Source organism: Siphateles boraxobius, unplaced genomic scaffold (assembly GCF_051911475.1).
Source record: "Siphateles boraxobius isolate OS27281-9 unplaced genomic scaffold, OSU_SipBor_1 55, whole genome shotgun sequence".
Lineage (NCBI taxonomy): Eukaryota > Metazoa > Chordata > Actinopteri > Cypriniformes > Leuciscidae > Siphateles > Siphateles boraxobius.
Window position 1 is genome coordinate 7479969 of NW_027509181.1, and position 19213 is coordinate 7499181.

At 39.7% G+C, this 19213-nt stretch overlaps 1 protein-coding gene across 2 annotated transcripts in view; it reads right to left on the reverse strand.

The window, feature by feature from the left end:
• The window catches only part of LOC143714737 (uncharacterized), a 33194-nt gene that overhangs the window by 12004 nt on the left and 1977 nt on the right, over nt 1-19213 (reverse strand). Inside the window, exons 1-3 of one of the 2 annotated variants that reach the window (XM_077206128.1) lie at nt 13812-13915; nt 13533-13703; nt 13276-13379 (exon numbers count right to left, since the gene is read on the reverse strand). In XM_077206128.1, the coding sequence (XP_077062243.1) occupies nt 13276-13364 (89 nt within the window). In that variant the 5' untranslated portion in view covers nt 13365-13379; nt 13533-13703; nt 13812-13915. Of the gene's footprint in view, nt 1-13275; nt 13380-13532; nt 13704-13811; nt 13916-19213 lie in introns of those variants that run through there. The other variant, XM_077206129.1, reaches the window with a different exon arrangement.

The window sequence follows — 19213 nt, forward strand, 5'->3', positions numbered from 1 at the left end:
TAACTTAACTCAATACAATATTTCAACATTCCACATCCACCCCAGCCCGTTTACCTTCAGGTGTCAGAAGTACCGTGACTACTGTACACTGTCCTCGCTTAAATCCGTCAGACGGCAGGCCGCAGGAGTGGAACTTAAGCCCCTTTCACACAGTGCGTTGATCCCGGGAAATTGCCGGGAAATTGCCAGAACACCTTCTGTGTGAACGCAAACACGACCCGGGATTGATGCCGGGTTGGGGATCTAGTAACATTGCCGTGTTCAGTCCCGGAACGCGTGCTGTGTGAACAAAAGCCGTAATCAATGCCGTGTCGTAATGATGGCGCTGAAGCCGGGATCGTTCGCCAGCGTGAAACGGTACGTAATGCGCTAGTTTATGATCGAATCCGAGAAAAAAAAAATGCACAAGCGTGGTTTCTCGAGAGAGAGAAATCGACTCGGTTACTAACGTAACCTCGGTTCCCTGAGAGGAGGGAACGAGTAATGCGTAAGCTTACGCTATGGGGAAAACTCCTTTTCTCGAGAAATATTGAAGTCTTTATGTAAAACGCATTGCAGCTGCACAGCATACAGCAATGAGCGAGGCAGCTCATTGGCTGTGCTGCGGCAACTTGCACGAACCAATGACGGGGCGACTCTGAACCCGCTTTCAATGAGCGTGCTTCGCGCCCACGCGCGTCAGAGCCTGCCAAGATGGGCGTGGCCAAGGGCTATATATTGGGCGCCCCGTCGTCTGAGTTTTTTAGGTTCAATCGACTGAAGCAAACTGACCAAGCACAAGCACGGCAGATTACGCAATACTCGTTCCCTCCTCTCAGGGAACCGAGGTTACGTTAGTAACCGAGTCGTTCCCTTTCGAGAGGTCCCTCCTATTGCGTAAGCTTACGCTATGGGAACGCTATGTAAAACGCTGTGCGTGCTGACTTAGCTTCTATTAAGCCGGAGGCCGGTGCCTGAGCCTTTGAGCGAAGTAATTATCCAACGAGCCAGCCGAAGGCGGGCTTTATAAAAGGACAACGTGGAACGGCCCGATGGGCGTCCAGAGACACACATAAGCACATTTTTACGTACTGTCATGTATGAAAAATCCTCCACATCAGTTTCAAAGATGTGATTCTATGAGGGAGGAGACAATGCTCAGCATGTACACACCCCAGCCTATGCATAGTTAGACCGACAGTATGTTAGAGTGCAATGAGGGGACCTGTAGGTTATAAAACCTGATAAATGTGGACGGTGAGGCCCAGCCTGCAGCCGCACAAATATCTTGAATGGGTATCCCACTCAACCACGCCCACGAGGAGGCCATGCCTCTCGTAGAGTGAGCTCTGATGCCCAAGGGGCACTGAAGGCCCTTGGCTTCATAAGCCAGCGCTATAGCATCAACTATCCAGCGCGATATTCTTTGCTTTGACACAGCCAGACCCTTAGTGCGGCCGCCAAAGCATACGAACAACTGCTCTGTCTGTCTGAACAGGGCAGAACGTTCCAAATATACTCTGAGTGCCCTGACCGGGCAGAGTAAATTAGCGTCACTTTCGTCTGCTGGGGACGATAGCGCGGCCAAAGATATCACCTGTGCTCTGAAAGGAGTAGAGAGCACCTTAGGAATATACCCGTGTTTTGGCCTGAGGACAACCCTGTTGTCGTTAGGTCCAAACTCCAGGCAGGTAGCGCTTGATGACAGCGCGTGCAGGTCGCCCACTCTCTTGACCGAGGCGAGAGCCAGCAAGAGAGCAGTTTTGAGCGAGAGCTGTTTAAGGTGCACAGTTCGGAGGGGTTCGAACGGGGCACGCTTAAGTGCGTCCAGGACCGTGGCCAGGTCCCAAATCGGCACCGAGGGGGGGCGTGGGGGATTTATCCTCCTGGCGCCCCTCAGGAAACGAACAACTAGGTAGTTTTTCCCTAGTGTGCGTCCTTCGACCGGTTCATGTGATGCCGCTATGGCAGCCACATATACTTTGAGCGTGGAGGGGGTGCGGCCTGCCTCCAACAGCTCTTGTAAGAAAACGAGCACACTCGGTACTTCGCATGTCTCAGGATTCAGGTTCCTGGAGTTGCACCAGTCACTGAACACCTTCCATTTCTGGGCATATAAGCGCCTCGTAGAGGGCGCTCGCGCCTCAGTGATGGTTCTCAACACTCCACTGGGGAGGTTCCCGGGAATCCGTTGAGGGGCCACGCATGGAGGGCCCACAGATCGGGGCGGGGATGGAGGATCATCCCGTTGGCCTGCCTGAGGAGATCTAGCCTCATTGGAATCGGCAATGGGGCAGATTGTATCATCTGCATCAGTTCTGGAAACCACGTCTGGTTCTTCCAGAGTGGGGCTACCAGGAGCACTGCACATTTCTCCTCCCTGATCCGACTGATGACCTGAGGTAGCATCGCAACCGGAGGGAAGGCATACAGCGGGCGGCTCGGCCAGACTTGGGCGAGCGCGTCTGTGCTCTTTGAAAAGAAGAGAGGGCAGTGCGCATTTTCCTTGGAGGCAAAGAGGTCGACCTCTGCTCTGCCAAAGGTTTGCCATAACCACTGAATCGTCAGGGGGTGGAGCGACCATTCTCCTGGGAGAACTTTGTCTCTGGACAGCATGTCCACTCCCTGGTTCAGAACACCTGGCACATGCGCTGCTCTCAGCGAGCGCAGGTTGCGCTGGGACCATAGGAGGAGCTCCCTGGCCATCGAGTGCAGGGAGCTCGATCTGAGTCCACCCTGACGATTTATATGCGAGACTACCGTCATGTTGTCCGTTCGGACACGGACGTGCTCGTCCTTCAGGTACGGGAGCAGGGCTCTGAGAGCCAAAGCGACCGCTTTCAATTCCAGACAGTTTATATGTAGGCGCTTCTCCGGGTTTGACCACAAACCGGAGACAGGCCTGCCCTCGTAAAGGGCCCCCCAACCTATTTTGGAGGCATCTGTCGTGATCAGTCGTGGTTCTTTGCTGAAGGAGATTAAATCTGAAGAACTCAGATGACGGGGCGCCCAATATATAGCCCTTGGCCACGCCCATCTTGGCGGGCTCTGACGCATGTGGGCGCGAAGCACGCTCATTGGAAGCGGGTTCAGAGTCGCCCCGTCATTGGTTCGTGCAAGTTGCCGCAGCACAGCCAATGACCGAGCTGCCTCGCTCATTGCTGTATGCTGTGCAGCTGCAATGCGTTTTACATAAAGACTTCAATATTTCTCGAGAAAAGGAGTTTTCCCCATAGCGTAAGCTTACGCAATAGGAGGGACCTCTCGAAAGGGAACGCAGCTCATAAGCAAACTATAGACGCTGCTGAGACATTACGTCACATCGATGTCACGTGTCTTTACGGGATTTTTACTGGTTGTGTGTGAACGCACTCTCTGATTCCGGAAAATCACTGGCAGTGTGAATGAACCAAAGTCAAACGAACCCGGGTCAAATCCCAGGTCACTTTATCAGTGTATTTTCTGGAATCTCTGTGTGAAAGGGGCTATAGACAGTAAAAGAGAGTGGAAGGGGGATTGAGCGGGATTCTTTATTGCTGTCGATTTTTAATGATAGGCCTTACGCATCTGTCAATCATCCCCGCTATACTATTGTGTGCAGAGGTAATTTGAAAGACAACCGTTTATCCCATAGTTTGCAAAAAAAAAAAAAAAAATCAAAAAATTTAATACCTCGTAAAATGACGATTAAGACCTTTTAATGGCCTTAACTTTTACTAATTTGATTTACTACCTTTTAATACTTTTTAAAACCATTAAAAAAAGCTTCATTACTCAAAGCTTCAGTAACAACGACCTCCACGGTGCCAAGGCTGTGTCTAAATTATACCGGCTAGTGGAAAGGAGGCTTTGAGACAAGTGAAATAAATCTAGTGCACACACCTACCCCTACCCCAGACTGCCATCACTACCAAATAGGGCTAAAGTGTGGTGAAGTGATGAGTCCCAGCTTAGGACTCCAGTAGTATGTGTATGATGAATATAAGATGTTCTCGCTATTCTTAATGTAACGCTATAGTTAAAGTGAAAGAAAAAGTTAATTCTTAAACAAATTAATAATTAATTATTAATCAGATTTATGCTTGTATCGTAATTGTAAACGAAGTTTTTTATCGAAAAGTATCGTAGATGGTGAAAAAAACTAATCATTTCGGATAGATGTATGCTATGCTACAAGCTAACAAAAAAAAAACACTAAGAACGATAAATGTTTAATTTCACCATCTATAGCTTTGTTTATATACTAGTAGGCCTATATGAATCGTATAAGTTAAAATACATTAATGGTCGTTATAACGCAGTTCAAACAACTTGTATAATAAAGTGATATCTAATTTGTAACCAGGCACTAAAGCGATTACCCCTAAAACGTGCTTTGAACATAGAAGGTGCGTTCCATTTGACAGGGTCCCTACGGAGTGTTCACTGCTCCCTACTCCCTGAACACGGTACATCAGTTGAAGTGGACTTCGCTGACAATAATCACTCATTTGGAATGCCCTGCAACGTCATCAAAGGCAACAACAGGGTCAAGAAGATTATGATATAACTGAATAAATTTTTTTAATTTACTTTCTAATTTAAAATCATATAATAGGCCTAAAGATACATTAATCACCCCAACCGTTCATAAATACTCTAGTTTGTATAATAATAACAATATTTATGAATACTCAATGCATACGTAAACTATGAGCCGTTAGAAATTTAAATTTAAAATCTCTTCCAACGGCTCTGCTCTATGGTTAGTTCAGACTGGTGACGCGATGACAGTTGGTTGATTTTCGCTCTCCACTTCCTGTGAAGTAATGTATCGATGTTCCCTTATTCCCTACGCCATTTGCAGTGCCCTTCGAACAGACCATGTTCATTCCCTTCGGATTGGAATCTCACTTAAGATGGCGAAATACCCTGTGGAGTCCACTTCGCAGTCCACTTACGGTCGAATGGAACGCACCTAGACAGTAAAAGAAATGGACACAGCGACCCCCTTGGTTTCAACAGAGAAAAGTGAAGCCCATTAGAAGCACTCACTTCCTGATGGCTGAGCGTACTGCGCAGGCTGAAACCAAGGGGGTAATCCATCAGCCGGAAGTTGAAGCTGCCTCCGGGGGCCGCCATTGTAGCTGGCTATCACCTGCTGTTAGCATCCCATTGACTCCCATTCATTTTGGCGTCACTTTGACAGCGAATAACTTTACATCTGAGGTGTCCAAAGACTCCATTTGTCCATTATTTAGTTCTAAAGAAACACGACAATGTATAAAAGGCTCCATTACTTTGTATCTTACGTTATGGCCCCGTAGAAGCCATTCTTGTAAAAATAGGCTAAAAATTGCGTCATAACCACGCGACTTTATGTCGCACAATAGAGACATTACCGTATAGACAGGAGGAGAAGCTCGCAGGCAATCTTTTACTGTCTAAAGTCAGCCCATGGCATAGATAGAGTCCATAAAAGCAACGCGACAAAATATTTCAACAACGTTTTTGATGAATTTGAAATAATTCTAAATAATTTGATATGTGGCAAGTGAATACATATGAAGTAACATTTATCCACGAACTTTAAATTATTTATCTACTTCACCTATATATATTAACAGGGGATGGGGAAATTATCAGGAAATTATACATGCAATGGAAGAAGAAAAAACCCATCTCAATGTCTATCGCGGTTAACGTTGTTCCTTTATTTATTTATAGATCTACCCTTGAAGATGAATGTGATCCCGTTCGGAAGCCATGTACAAATGTCCTAGCCTACATAACGTGAAATAAAGAAAAACTTTTTTGTTCAAGTGTTTTTGATCATGATTTATTAGCCAAAACTACATGATTTATATTTTGGAATATTATATGGTCACATTGAATATACGAAAATGACGCGAGGGGATAGTATTTTATAGTATGGTTCCTGGGCTTATATACTAATAAGTCTTTTTTGGATGGGTTATTATTCTGTTTGATGTAGAAGGAAAAACGAAAAAGAACAATTGTAAATGTGTGCGTTTATGTATGTATGTGCCTATTTGAATCACTTTTAATAATTTTGGAAGATTGTGCTGAGATGTACATGTACTTATTTATCTGTTATTTTTGATTGTATTATATATATGTGTGTGTGTGTGTGTGTGTGTGTGTGTGTGTGTGTGTGTGTGTGTGTGTGTGTGTGTGTGTGTGTGTGTGTGTGTGTGTGTGTGTGTGTGTGTGTGATTAACTTACATTTTATTTAACTGGCCAAAACAGACGCTTTTGTACAAAGTAATTTACTGAATAACTTTTTTATATGACTAATTCGGCCATTTCTCTTGCGATAGATCTTTTATTGTCTCTGTGTAGATAACAGTTAACGCCATTTTGCGTCTGTTAACACTATACAACATCATGTGCATCAAGCAATCATGTTAATTATATGCCCAGCAAGTATGCTATCTTTACCAATGCCTAATTTCACCGTGCAAATTATATTTAAAACATTCGCTTCTTGGGCGGTTAAATAAGTATGACTCATTTAACTTACATTCGACTTAGATTAGCTGTTTAAGTTAAATTACTAATCTTAAATATCATTTAGTTAGCAATAATTAGCCTTTGCCTAGTATCTCCTTACATATACATATTGGGTATGAATTAATAAGTTCTTGAATATCATTTTACATAACTTATTAATATAAAGCATTAACTTAATATGGCGTACTGACGTTAAATTTTAAATAAATAAATATTAAGCAAAATGTCAAAATAATTAATCAGAATACTTACCAAAAGTTGCTGCAGGTCGCGGTTGGGTGACTGTCTAGGGGTGATTAAGATTTGTCTTGGCACAGCTACTAGAAGATTTACAACTCCCAGTCAGGTTGCTCACGTGACATCTACGTCATCAAGCTCAGTTTGAGCCTGCGCAGAACGCTTGGCTATCAGGAAGTGAGTACCCATGTTTGGCTTCAACTCTCTCCGTTGAAATCAACGGGGTCGCTCTGTCCATTTCTTTTACTGTCTATGGCTGAAACTGAGCTTGACGAGTAGATGTGACGTGAGCAACCTTTCTGACAGTTGTAAATCTTCTAGTAGCAGTACCAAGACAAATCTGAATCGCCTAATCTTGCAGAGACGGCGAGCGTGACCCTTAGCAACTTTTTGTAAGTATTCTGATTAATTATTTTGTCATTTTGCATAGTATTTATTTATTTTAAAATTTAACGCCAGTACGCCATATTAAGTTAATGCATAATATTAAGTAGTTATGTAAAATGATATTCAAGAACTTGTGATATGTATTCATACCCAATAGGTATATGTAAGGAGATAACATACTAGGCACAGGCTAATTATTGCTAACTAAATGCTAGTTAACATTAGTAATTAAACTTAAACAGCTAATGTAAGTCGAATGTAAGTTAATGTAAGTTAAATGAGTCATATTTATTTAACCCCCCAGGGAGCGCATATTTTAAATATAATTTAAGCACGGTGAAATTAGGCATTGGTAAAGATAACATGCTTGCTGGGCACATAATTAACATGATTACTTGATGCACATGACGTACATAACGTTAATGGTCACCGAATATAACCACAAAATGGCGTTGTTCTCTACGTCGCAAGAGAAATGGACGAATCAGTCATATAAAAAAGTTATTCAGTAAATCGCTTTGGACAAAAGTGTCTGTTTTGGCCTGTTAAATAACATATATAATAGATGGACAATAATGAATGTCACCAATAACATCTATAACTAATGGTTGCCCTTTTCTTCCATTGCCTGTATAATTTCCTGATAATTTCCCCATCCCCCGTTAATATAGGTATACCCCGTTACCCATACTTCATTATTTAATGAAGTAGATAAATTGATAAATGTTCGTAGATAAATGTTACTTCATATGCATTAATTTGCCACATACCGAATTATTTCCAATTCCTCAAAAACGTTGTTGAAATATTTTGTCCCGTCGCTTTTATGGACTCTCCATCTATGGGCTTCTCCCTTGACTTTATTCCTCCATGTCCCTCCGATTGCCTCATAGACAGTAGAAGATTGCGAGCTTCTCCTCCTGTCTATATGGTAATTTCTCTACTGTGCGACAGAGAGTTGCGTGGTTATGATGCAATCGTTTGATTATTTTCACAAAAACGGCTTCTACGGGGCCATAACGTAAGATACAAAGTAATGGAGCCTTTTATACATTGTCGTGTTTCTTTACAAATAAATAATGGACAAATTAAGTCTTTGGACACCTCAGATGTAAAGTTATTCGCTGTCAAAATGAATGGGAGTCAATGGAATGCTAACAGCAGGTGATGGTCTGCTACAATGGCGGCTCCCGCGAGGCTTCAGTTTCTGGCTGATGGATTACCCCCTTGGCTTTGAACCAATCGGATTGCTTGGGTTCTAAGCTGGGACTCAGTCATCTCTTCATCACACCGTGATGGGAGCATGTACAAAACACTATTAAACACCGTGCTGGTTAATATTTATCATACCTGCGATATATAACACAGTGGGTGGGATGAAATGAAGAAGTGGCCTGACATCTTATGAGAACATTTTTAATTATTTTGTTTTGTGAGTCGGAGTAGACCCTATGGAGTTATCGGGTCTGCGATGCGCGTCTCAGCAGCTCGTTTAACAAATGCCATCTCTGCATATGCTGTGAGTTTGTGTTGCTTAATGACATTCATATGGTAACGCAATGTGAGTCACTTCACCAGAGTTGTAAGGTAAATAATCTATGAAGCTACGCCAACACAGGAGAATATATCAATATGTTTCTAAATATGCTAACTTTATTCATCACGACTTCAAAATAAAAATGTAAACCCCCATGAGCGTGCGTGTTTTGATGTCCAGGAGTTATTGTTAAAGAAATTGCAGTGGCTGTAACATTTCTATCGTAAAGAAGGCCAAATATTAAAGGGATGATCTTCCGTGGGTCTGCCATTAATGAAGTAGAAAGAGCAAAAGTATGAAAACTTTGGCGGTTTCTCACAAATGTGTTTCTCAAATACACACAAGAGAAATGCATAAACTACTGCTGCGTTTAGAACATTAATTACGTAATTTAACATGCACCATTTCACATGTACTGCATCGTGTCACACATTAAGCATGTGCCTGCAAAGAACTCAATGGTGATTTAACGGTAAATGCAACAGATAACGTTACACTGTTAAGTATTTGATTAAAATATAAAAATAACACGTACTCGCATTTTCAGCGTGTTCACACATTACAATAATGCTTTTATTAATGCGTTTGTCAGCTCCAGTTTGGATCCAGCCTATTATGAAGACTTCAGATGCCCAACACCTATGAAGTGAAGTGACGGTGCCAAACCCTGCGGTGCCAAACACTGTGAAGACTAGATGACGCAGTGCGTCCACATAAAGCTTCCTCTTTTTCATGGTTTGTTGCGCTTGTTAAGGCCATTACATAGTCAACGTATCAGTACGCATACGCGTCCACAAGGCTACGCATCGCTACGCTTCGGCCACCATTATGCATCATGCGTCGATGCGTAGCCAAATGTGTCGTCCTAGTTTTTGATACGCGACGCACCAATGTACGCAATACTATGCGTTGTCGGTGGGGGCGACATTGCAAGTATTGCGTGTATTTTACGTGTATTTAAGCCCCGTTCCCACTACAAGCGACAAAGCGACACGATACCATTCATTTCAAATGGGGAGCGGGCGATTTCCGGTGACGCGACAAAGTTGAGATCTGTTTAACTTTATGCAAATGAAGAGCAACTTTCGGGAGCGACAACCAATAGGAGTGGAGCGGCAAGAAAACTGATTCGCTGTCATTGGATGTCATAAAGGCAACCAGTAGTCGGAACGCCCACTAGTACGGTGGCCGACAGAGCTCAACGTGCTGCAACCTAAAGAAGACACATGCAAATAGAAAAAAACGCATGCAATTAGAAAAAAACACATGCAAATAGAAAAAAACGCATGCAAATAGAAAAAAACGCATGCAAATAAAAAAAACCCGCAAATTAAGAAAACATCTTCATCAGTTTCACAACACACGTGTGCTCCAAATACTCACAACACAACCAAATACAGAAACGCGCTGCAAAAGCTCACAACACAACCAAATACAGAAACGCGCTGCAAAACTTCACAACACAACCAAATATAGAAACGCGCTGCAAGTAATACAGACCACAACGGAAATGTTTCCGAGGGAACCAAATAAGTGACGAACCCGGCTGGGACGTGCTTATTGCACGTGAGCATCCCTATGCCCTACACCCTTACAAGGGCAGACGGCAGAGCTCTTCAAGTGGGACTTTGGAGTGAGCATGGCACTAGTGTGCCATTTATGTAGCCGTTTGGAATGCACTTGATGAAGGGAGCAGTGAAAGACAACTTCAAACGTAATTATTTTCACCTGGGATGTTCCCATGACAACGCAGCACGTTGTCCATCAGCTGAATATATCTGGTGTAATTGATGTAAAGATTAATATCTTTCCTTCATGTTCTTCTTCTCTATCTTTTTTATTTATTTTAGTTTTCAGCTCATTGTTCTTTTCTCATGTCTGATGACATTGAACATATTGTTAATACATTGTATATTGTATACAAGTTGTCATAAAAAATTAATCTCTGAATGTTTTGCGGAAAAAAAAGTTAAAATAAATAAAATAAAGTAGAATTTTGAGCTGTAAGCAAAGAGTAGAAGAACTATAAAAAGTATACTATTACAATATAATATTATAATATTATTTCTATATACAATATATTACAATATTATTTTAATATTATAGTTTATTTATATAAAAAAAATAGGCTTTCACTTCTTGTCAGTTCTTTGCTGGACGTCCCAGCCGGGTTCGTCACTTATTTGGTTCCCCCGGAAACATTTCCGTTGTGGTCTGAGTTACTTGCAGCGCGTTTCTGTATTTGGTTGTGTTGTGAGTATTTGGAGTACACGTGTGCTGTGAAACTGATGAAGATGTTTTCTTAATTTGCTGGTGTTTTTTTTCTATTTGCATGCGTTTTTTTCTTTTTGCATGCGTCTTCTTTAGGTTGCAGCAGGTTGAGCTCTCTCGGCCACCGTACACTAGCGACCCCATCGCCAGCCACTGGCGACATGCAGCGCAGAAGACGCTTGTAGTGCGAACAGGGCTTTAAATACGCATGACATATCACCGCGAATTTCAAACAGTTTGATTGGGTCTGAGTCATTGGCTGCTGAAGACTTGGGTCTACCATTTCTGTGAGCTTAGGGGGGTGTACCGTTCATAGACTAGGCTACCACCAGTTTACATGCCATAGATCAGCTTATTCAGCCCATTTATTTAGTCCTTTTTTGTATAACCTATAGAAATAATATATTTAAATTATAGTTTTATGAAAATTTAGTTAAAAATAAAATTGCCTGGTTTTTCTCCTCTCATGCCTTTTTGCAAATAAACACATTAGTGGACATTCTAGCTTTAACATCAAAGCATTAACATTTGTGTTGGGAAATCAGTTACAGTGGAGGTAACCAATCAATGCAGGTTTAAGATACAGACCACTGTAATCAATATCTGTCTTTGGAAAACAATGTGAGCTTTTGTTGTGCTTACATTTACAGCTATCGCAAGCAGGTATGCCAAAAATATATATTTCATTTATAATTTATGCAGTGAAGACTGTAAAGTGTTTGATAACTTTATTCAATTTCTGTTTATTTCCTGACATCAGCAGTGCAGTATTGGTATCAGTGATACTGGCCTTCATTCATAAAAGATTCCATTAAACAATTATTTAAAATATACTGCCTTTATGTTGTTTCTACATTAATTTGGAGATTAACTGTGAAATTATTACATTATAAAATATATTAAAAACAATCTTGTGCAATTATAACAAAATTATCCCTATATAAAAACACAAATATACTGAGTGAGCAAACATTTAGGTGAGATTTGCAATGGTAATTGAGCAATGTTTAAACATGAATAAAAGCCTTAGTTAAATATGTCATAATGTAAAGTGATCTCTTCAGGAGAAATTAATGATTTCCTAGACTTTGAATGGATGTACAAAAAAATTGATAATATAAATTGAGAGTAGGCCTATTTATGATAATATGACAGTAGGCCTATACTGTATATGGCAGTTCTTCAGTGGTATTGAAAATCGATACATATCAAGGCATAGCATCAAAATAGTATCGTGACAACACTAGTGTAGGGTGCCACCATTTTTTTTTTACTTTTCAAATCGTGCCTTGACTGAAAAAAGGTTGGGAAACACTGCCCTAAGCACTCGTGGACTTGCTCTGAGTCCGCACTTTCGTGACGAAACGCCGGTTTGACTGTCGGGAAGAAGTCTGCTGCGAAGCTCGCATCAGTGGGGGCTATAGGCAAAAGTGCGCGCTCGGCAAAAGTGCGCATCGAGGACGCTCGCGAGCACCCTTCTGAGACCTATAATGACAAATGGGACACTCTACGGTCGCACGAAATTAACGGACACGCGGCAGGGATTTAGCCCACAAGACCGAAAGTGCATATGAAGTGTGTCATTTGGGACAGGGCCTGTATCTGATTGCCTAATCCTAACCCCTCCCCCACAACTAATCCTAAACCTACCAATACTAGTAATAATTTGGCGGGGGTCAGAATTCGGCACAACACCTGAAATCTAACACAATTAGGGTGGTTGCACTAACAAGAATTAATCTTAAATCTAGATAAAATCCATGTTTATATAATAATTCTATCGTACCAAACTTTAAACCTCGTATACAAATAAGCAGTCACTCTCTTCAGCTGGCGACTCACTTTCCTCACACAGCGAGCGACTCACGTACATTTACCTAATATTATAATAAAAACTCTACCCTTTTCAAATACTGTGATGGTGCAATAACTAACTACATTCAGTAATTTTTTTAATTTTTGTGCTGTAAATGTCATTTATTCAGAACCAATATTCCCATCAGTGTTCTGTAGCCTACTTAAATCAGCATATTTGTATATGCCCTCTTAAATTGATTCTCATGGCTTTTTTTTTTTTTTTTTACCTTTATAAAAGGCAATTTCCCCCCAACCTTTATCCATTATTTTTGTTTTTCTCGTTCCTCTCTGTACATTAACAGCATTAGAGTTGAAAATATTCATAGCCATCATGACAAAAATGAGAAATATATGAGAAAAATTCGCGTGGTGCCCCTGGGCACTTGCCCAATTATATAATAATATAATAACTACTATAAAAATTATATAAAAATACATATATAATATAGCCCTATGCAGCCATGCAAACCATAATTATAAAATGTGTTACTGACCTTCCGAACAGAAAGGATCCTGTGAAGAGAAATTCAGTGCCGTCTTCTCCTTGTCTATCGATCACCACTATCTTCCCCAGCAAAGGCATTTTAAAACAAATTACCTTGTTTAGCAAACACAAAAGACAAAATTTTAAAAGTCTATCCACTGTCACGGGTCACAAATTTGACACATGATGAAAACCGAATGTGCAAAGTTCAATCAATGTGGTCTGTGAAGTTCAATTGATCATCAATTACAAGTCCAAGGTTCTGACCTTGATGGATGAGCCTAGCTGAATCTTGAAGTTGCATAGACAGTAAAAGAAAGTGAAGTTGTGATGAAATGTTGGGTGCTTACCCAACCCGGAACCACAAGCAGAGGTTTTTGCAGGTTTTTTTTGCAGGGATTTCAGGGTTTTTCCCGCTCAAAACGAAGTCGAAAACACCTGATAATGAATTTTTTTAATAAGATAATTAAATGATTATTTTTTGTAGACCATCATATAGCCTACTGTGTTTCCCACAATATTTTTAAAAATAGAGGAACTCCGTACCTCTAGGCGGGTCCAGGGGCACTTTCATTTCAAAATCTTACATTTATTTAATTTTTATATATATATATATATATATATATATATATATATATATAAAAAATAATATCAGGCCATTTGTCCGGTTGGGCAAGAACAATTTTTTCACTTGTCCCTTCAAAAAAAAAAGAAAAAAAGAAAAAAAAGAGAAAAAAAAGTTAATGTCGAGCCCTGATATGTTTTCCTTGAATTACGTTGTTGAAAACGAAACTAAAAGAGTGACGCACGTTGCGTTTTACCGTGATGAGAGTTCCGTGTCTTTATTAAACTCAACACATTATAGGCTACTGATTTTCTGTCATTCACCCTCGATTAAAGGTAAAATATGTAATAATTTTGTAATAAAATATCCAAAAATCACTTGCACAGCCACAGTGTGATACATTTCCTTGTACGCCTGTCACTAACGTAATATCCGCGTTATCCCTGGTTTCCGCTCGTGCAGTACGAGCATAGTAACCATGTCGACAGACGTGGGGGGGGGGGGGGAGTACTACAACGAGGATCAATATCAGCGTGCCGTTTTCGAGATGCCGAGAGCTCCACGTCCGTGATAAACTTCGACTTGTCAGAGCTCTTACATGTAGGGCCTACTTTATTAGACAGGTGACCACAAACGTTGCGGAAGCCATGGACAGTTGAGATTATAGGAGGCTGAGTTTCCAGAGGACAGAATCGATGCTCTGGAATCCTTCTGCTTCGTCTTTACTGAAATGAATGCAAATCAGAAACGATCTTAAAACAGGGCTTTACTTGTAAAACGCCGAACTTACCCTATAAGATGATGCAACAAACATTTTTTTTATTGTAAATGTCAATTTACATGTAACAAACGTGTACAATTACACAATATACAAATACAAATAGTACAATATACAAATAGTACAATATAAAGGGTTTCCTTTATATTGTACTATTTGTATGTTGTGTAATTGTGCACGTACAAGGCGGAAGTAGCGGTCCTGCTGCTGGGTTGTTGCCCTTCTACAGCCGCCTCCACGTCTCCTGATGTACTGGCCTGTCTCCTGGTAGCGCCTCCATGCTCTGGACACTATGCTGACAGACACAGCAAACCTTCTTGCCACAGCTCGCATTGATGTGCCATCCTGAATGAGCTGCACTACCTGAGCCACTTGTGTAGGTTGGAGACTCCGTCTCATTCTACCACTAGAGTGAACGCACCGCCAGCATTCAAAAGTGACCAAAACATCAGCCAGGAAGCATGAGCTGAGTGGTCTTATTGGGGGTGTCTTGCTAATTGCCTATAATTTCCAACTGTTGTCTATTCCATTTGCACACCAGCATGTGAAATTGATTGTCAATCAGTGTTGTTTCCTAAGTGGACAGTTTGAATTCACAGAAGTGTGATTGACTTGGAGTTACATTGTGTTGTTTAAGTGTTCCCTTAATTTTTTTGAACAGTGTACATATAAAAGCATCTAACATAGCCACCACAAACGGATTTAATTTGCCTGCTACTCTTTGCCACCCCTCTCTCCTGGCTGTTGCAGACTTTGAGGTATTCCCTGGCGTTTTGATTAAACATTAAGATTCAGCCTAAACTTTGACTATTAGCTCTTGCTCTGCTGCAGAGAAAAACTGAGCGTGCTCTATTATGAAGGTATTTTTGGTGCAAAACAACTGAAAGCCTGTGACAGTGCAATTTGTAGTTGTAGAGAATAGCCACAAATGTGTATCAGTAAATTTGAAGTCACAGAGAGAAATGTTTTAAGAGTTGCAAACTTGTAGACTTTTTTTTCTCTTCCACAAACACAACACAACAGTTACACCTTCTCAAATTCTTCTTTGCAGGTGGACAAATCTTATTCTACGAATCACAAATTAAGAAACTCGTACACTCACATTTTTGCTGCAGTTAATATGGTGAAAAACACACCTGCATCAAAAAATGTGAAGTCACGGAGAAATTTTGCTCACCCGCAAATCAGTATGTGAATTCATCCAATGAGAGTTGCACACTTGTAGAATATTTTCTCACAAATGTCTTATATCATTTTCTAGCACAAACACAAGTACATAACTACAACTGCTTGAATCTGCTGCGAAGAATTTCAAACATTGTTATTTCGCTTTCAAGAGACAAGTTTACCGCACGCTCTCTTTGCGTGGGCGGTGGGCGGAGCATACATGAATGTTCATGAGTTTCCCGGGCATGCGCGTGGAACTGCTCCTTTTAGTTCTCAGCAGGTTTAATGGATTATTTCAAAAAAGGTAAATATAGTTTCAGTGCGAACTTAAACTACAATTTTGTATCGTTTCGTAAAGGTCATAATGTTTTTATTAATTTAATTTGCACGTTTTGTGCGTTCGTCAATGACTGAATGATTGCAGGCATTCACTTCCTGTAGGCCTAAAGTAGGCTACAGAAAAGTTCAACTCGTCGTATAAATTGCACCTTGCGAAGCTTTAAAACTGTGTCTTTTACTAATTGTTATGATTTGTTGATTGCAATAAATTAAATAAACCCTCATAAATATATCTGTGGGATAACACTTTTAAAAAAAATACATTGTGTCTTAAATTCTAGTTCATTTAAATAAGCCAAATGTTTAAGACCACACACAAGCATGAATGTGTTGCTTTAATACACAAGTACAATATGGATTAAACAAAATTGTATGGACAAAAGTGGATCAATTACATTTGGTACAACTAGGTTATTGTAAATGAGAAAAAAACGTAACATTATTTTTACGGAATATAATAAACAACCAATTTGATGTTCTAAAAAATATATATATTTACAAATACACATACTGGCAAAATAATGTAACAATATATTTTTTAATGTTTTCTTTAATGTTGTGCTGGTTTTGATATAATAATATATACACTACTGTTCAAAAGTTTGGTATTAGCAAGGTTCTAAGGTAAGGTATCTCTAAGTAAGGTACCAAGACTACATTTATCTGAAAAACAGTAATATTGTGAAATATTTTTATCAACTGTTTTCTATTTTAATGTTTAAAACATATATATTGTGATGGAAGAGCTCATTACTCTAGATTTCAGTGTCACACAACCCTTCAGAAATCATTCTTATACTGATTTGCTGCTCAAGAAACATTTCTGATTATGATCACAGTTGAAAATGGTTGTGCTGCTTAATGAAGTGTGGAAATCATTATGGAGCATATGTTTTCAGGATTGTTTATGAAAAGCAAGTACAAAAGAACAACATTTATTTAAAATTATAATTTTTTTGTAACATTATAAATGTCTTTGCTGTCATTTGTGATCAGTTTAAGGCATCCTTGACCTTCCCTGCTATAAAAGTATAACATTTCTTAAATCATAGTGATTCCAAACTTTTGTCATGCTAATCTTAAGTAATGAAAATGCCAGAATGTCATGTTTTAACATCGATCCAACAAAGTTTAAAGGTTTAATTTTTCGAGAGTTCAAGTCAGAAGTGCCTCTAATTGAAGCCCAATGAAGAACCAACCCAAGAACATACATATTTATGGAACTTTATGACTTTTAAAAAATGTTGAATGAGTGTTTGTTGTGCAACAAAATACATCATGCATTTGAATCAATGATCATCATTGTGTATCATCCAGGCACACAGTGCAACACATAAGGTCAAAGAAAGAACATGACAAAGAGAAACATCAGTGTAGGGTGCAAAATGTTTATTTGAACACTGATATGGTTGTGGAGTTATTTCCCAGAGATTAGTGGCAGATGACACAGTTTTAAAGCTTCATAATGTATGGTATCAGAAGGTAACTTAAATTAAATGGTAATGGTTCATGTATTTAGGAAAATTCTATCTTCTCTTCTGTTAGAAATAAGTGTTGCTGTAATCATTCAGGTGTTCTGGAATTTTTGGTTTCAGGGTAAAAGTGGAACCTTAAACCTTGTGATATTTTTTTGTAGGCCTACATTTATATTTTGTATTTGTACATTTTTTAAATATTTTTTATTGCAGTGGCATTCAACAAATGATAACAAAAGACAGTTTTAAAGCATTGCAATGTACAAAGAAAAATGTACAAGTTGAAGTTTGCTGTGCTTTATAAGCTATAGGCCTATACGAAGTGAATGCCAGCAATCATTCAGTCATTAACGAATGCACAAAACGTGCAAAAGAATAAAAACATTATGAACTTTATGAAATGATACACAATTGTATTTTAAGGTCGCGCTGAAACTATATTTACCTTTTTTGAAATAATCCAATAAACCTGCTGAGAATGGAGGAGTGTGAACTAAAATGAGCAGTTCCACGCGCATGCCAGGTAAACTCATGAATATTCATGTGGGCTCCGCCCACTGCCTCTACAGATGCACAACTCACTTTTGCTCCACATTTTGCTTTGACCAATGGTGCAAAAGAGAGCGTGCACGAAACTTGTCACTTGAAAGCGAAAAACAATTTTGAGATTTGTCGCAGCAGATTCAAGCAGTTGTAGTTATATATTTTTCTAGCACAAATACAAGACATTTGTGAGAAAATATTCTACAAGTGTTTTTCTCAGTGTAGTTAAACTCATCAAACTTTTATTATGTTTATTGTGTGTCTGTGTAGATATTTTCCATGCAAGTTGTTAGTGCTAATGTTTTGCCTGTTAGCTGTGTAAGGTGAGCTAGTTCATGGCTACATGACTCTGGGTTAGTTGTAACAACAATGAAACGTTACTATTACTATGAAAGAGTAACAACAGAGTCACTCACACACACACACACACACACACACACACACACACACACACACACACACACACACACACAGTGTTCAATTTTATTATGGCCAATACTAACAATGGCAGTAACAAACATGCTTTCAAACAAACAATGTTTGTGTTCAAGTTCAATTTATAATGGTCAATTACTATGACTGAGAGTGACAAACACACTGAGGCTAAGAGTGACACACACACATCAGTTATATTGAAAAGTCAGTGTTGAATAAAAACCTTTCAAAATAAATTTGTCAAAATCCTTAACTTATTTCATTATGTTACATATCACCCCGGTGGATATCATAATGTTACATCTCACCCCAGGGTATGTTACAACTTACCCAGACTATGGGATGAATTGTAACATTTCACTCCTTGTGTTTGAAACTAAACCATGCATTTTCTGTTTGTGTTGCAAAGATAATAGATGTCGTTTAATAGCAGACACTTGTAACTAGTTTTGGATCACATTTTGAACACACTGACTTCAAAGTACTACAAGATATAGACAGAAAGGTCAAAATTGTTACAACCATCCCCGGTCTCCCCTACATGTTCAAGGAATATTTGCATTCATTTCAGTAAAGACGAAGCAGAAGGGTTCCAGCCCAGGGCATCGATTCTGTCCTCTGGAAACTTAGCCTCCTCTAATCTGTC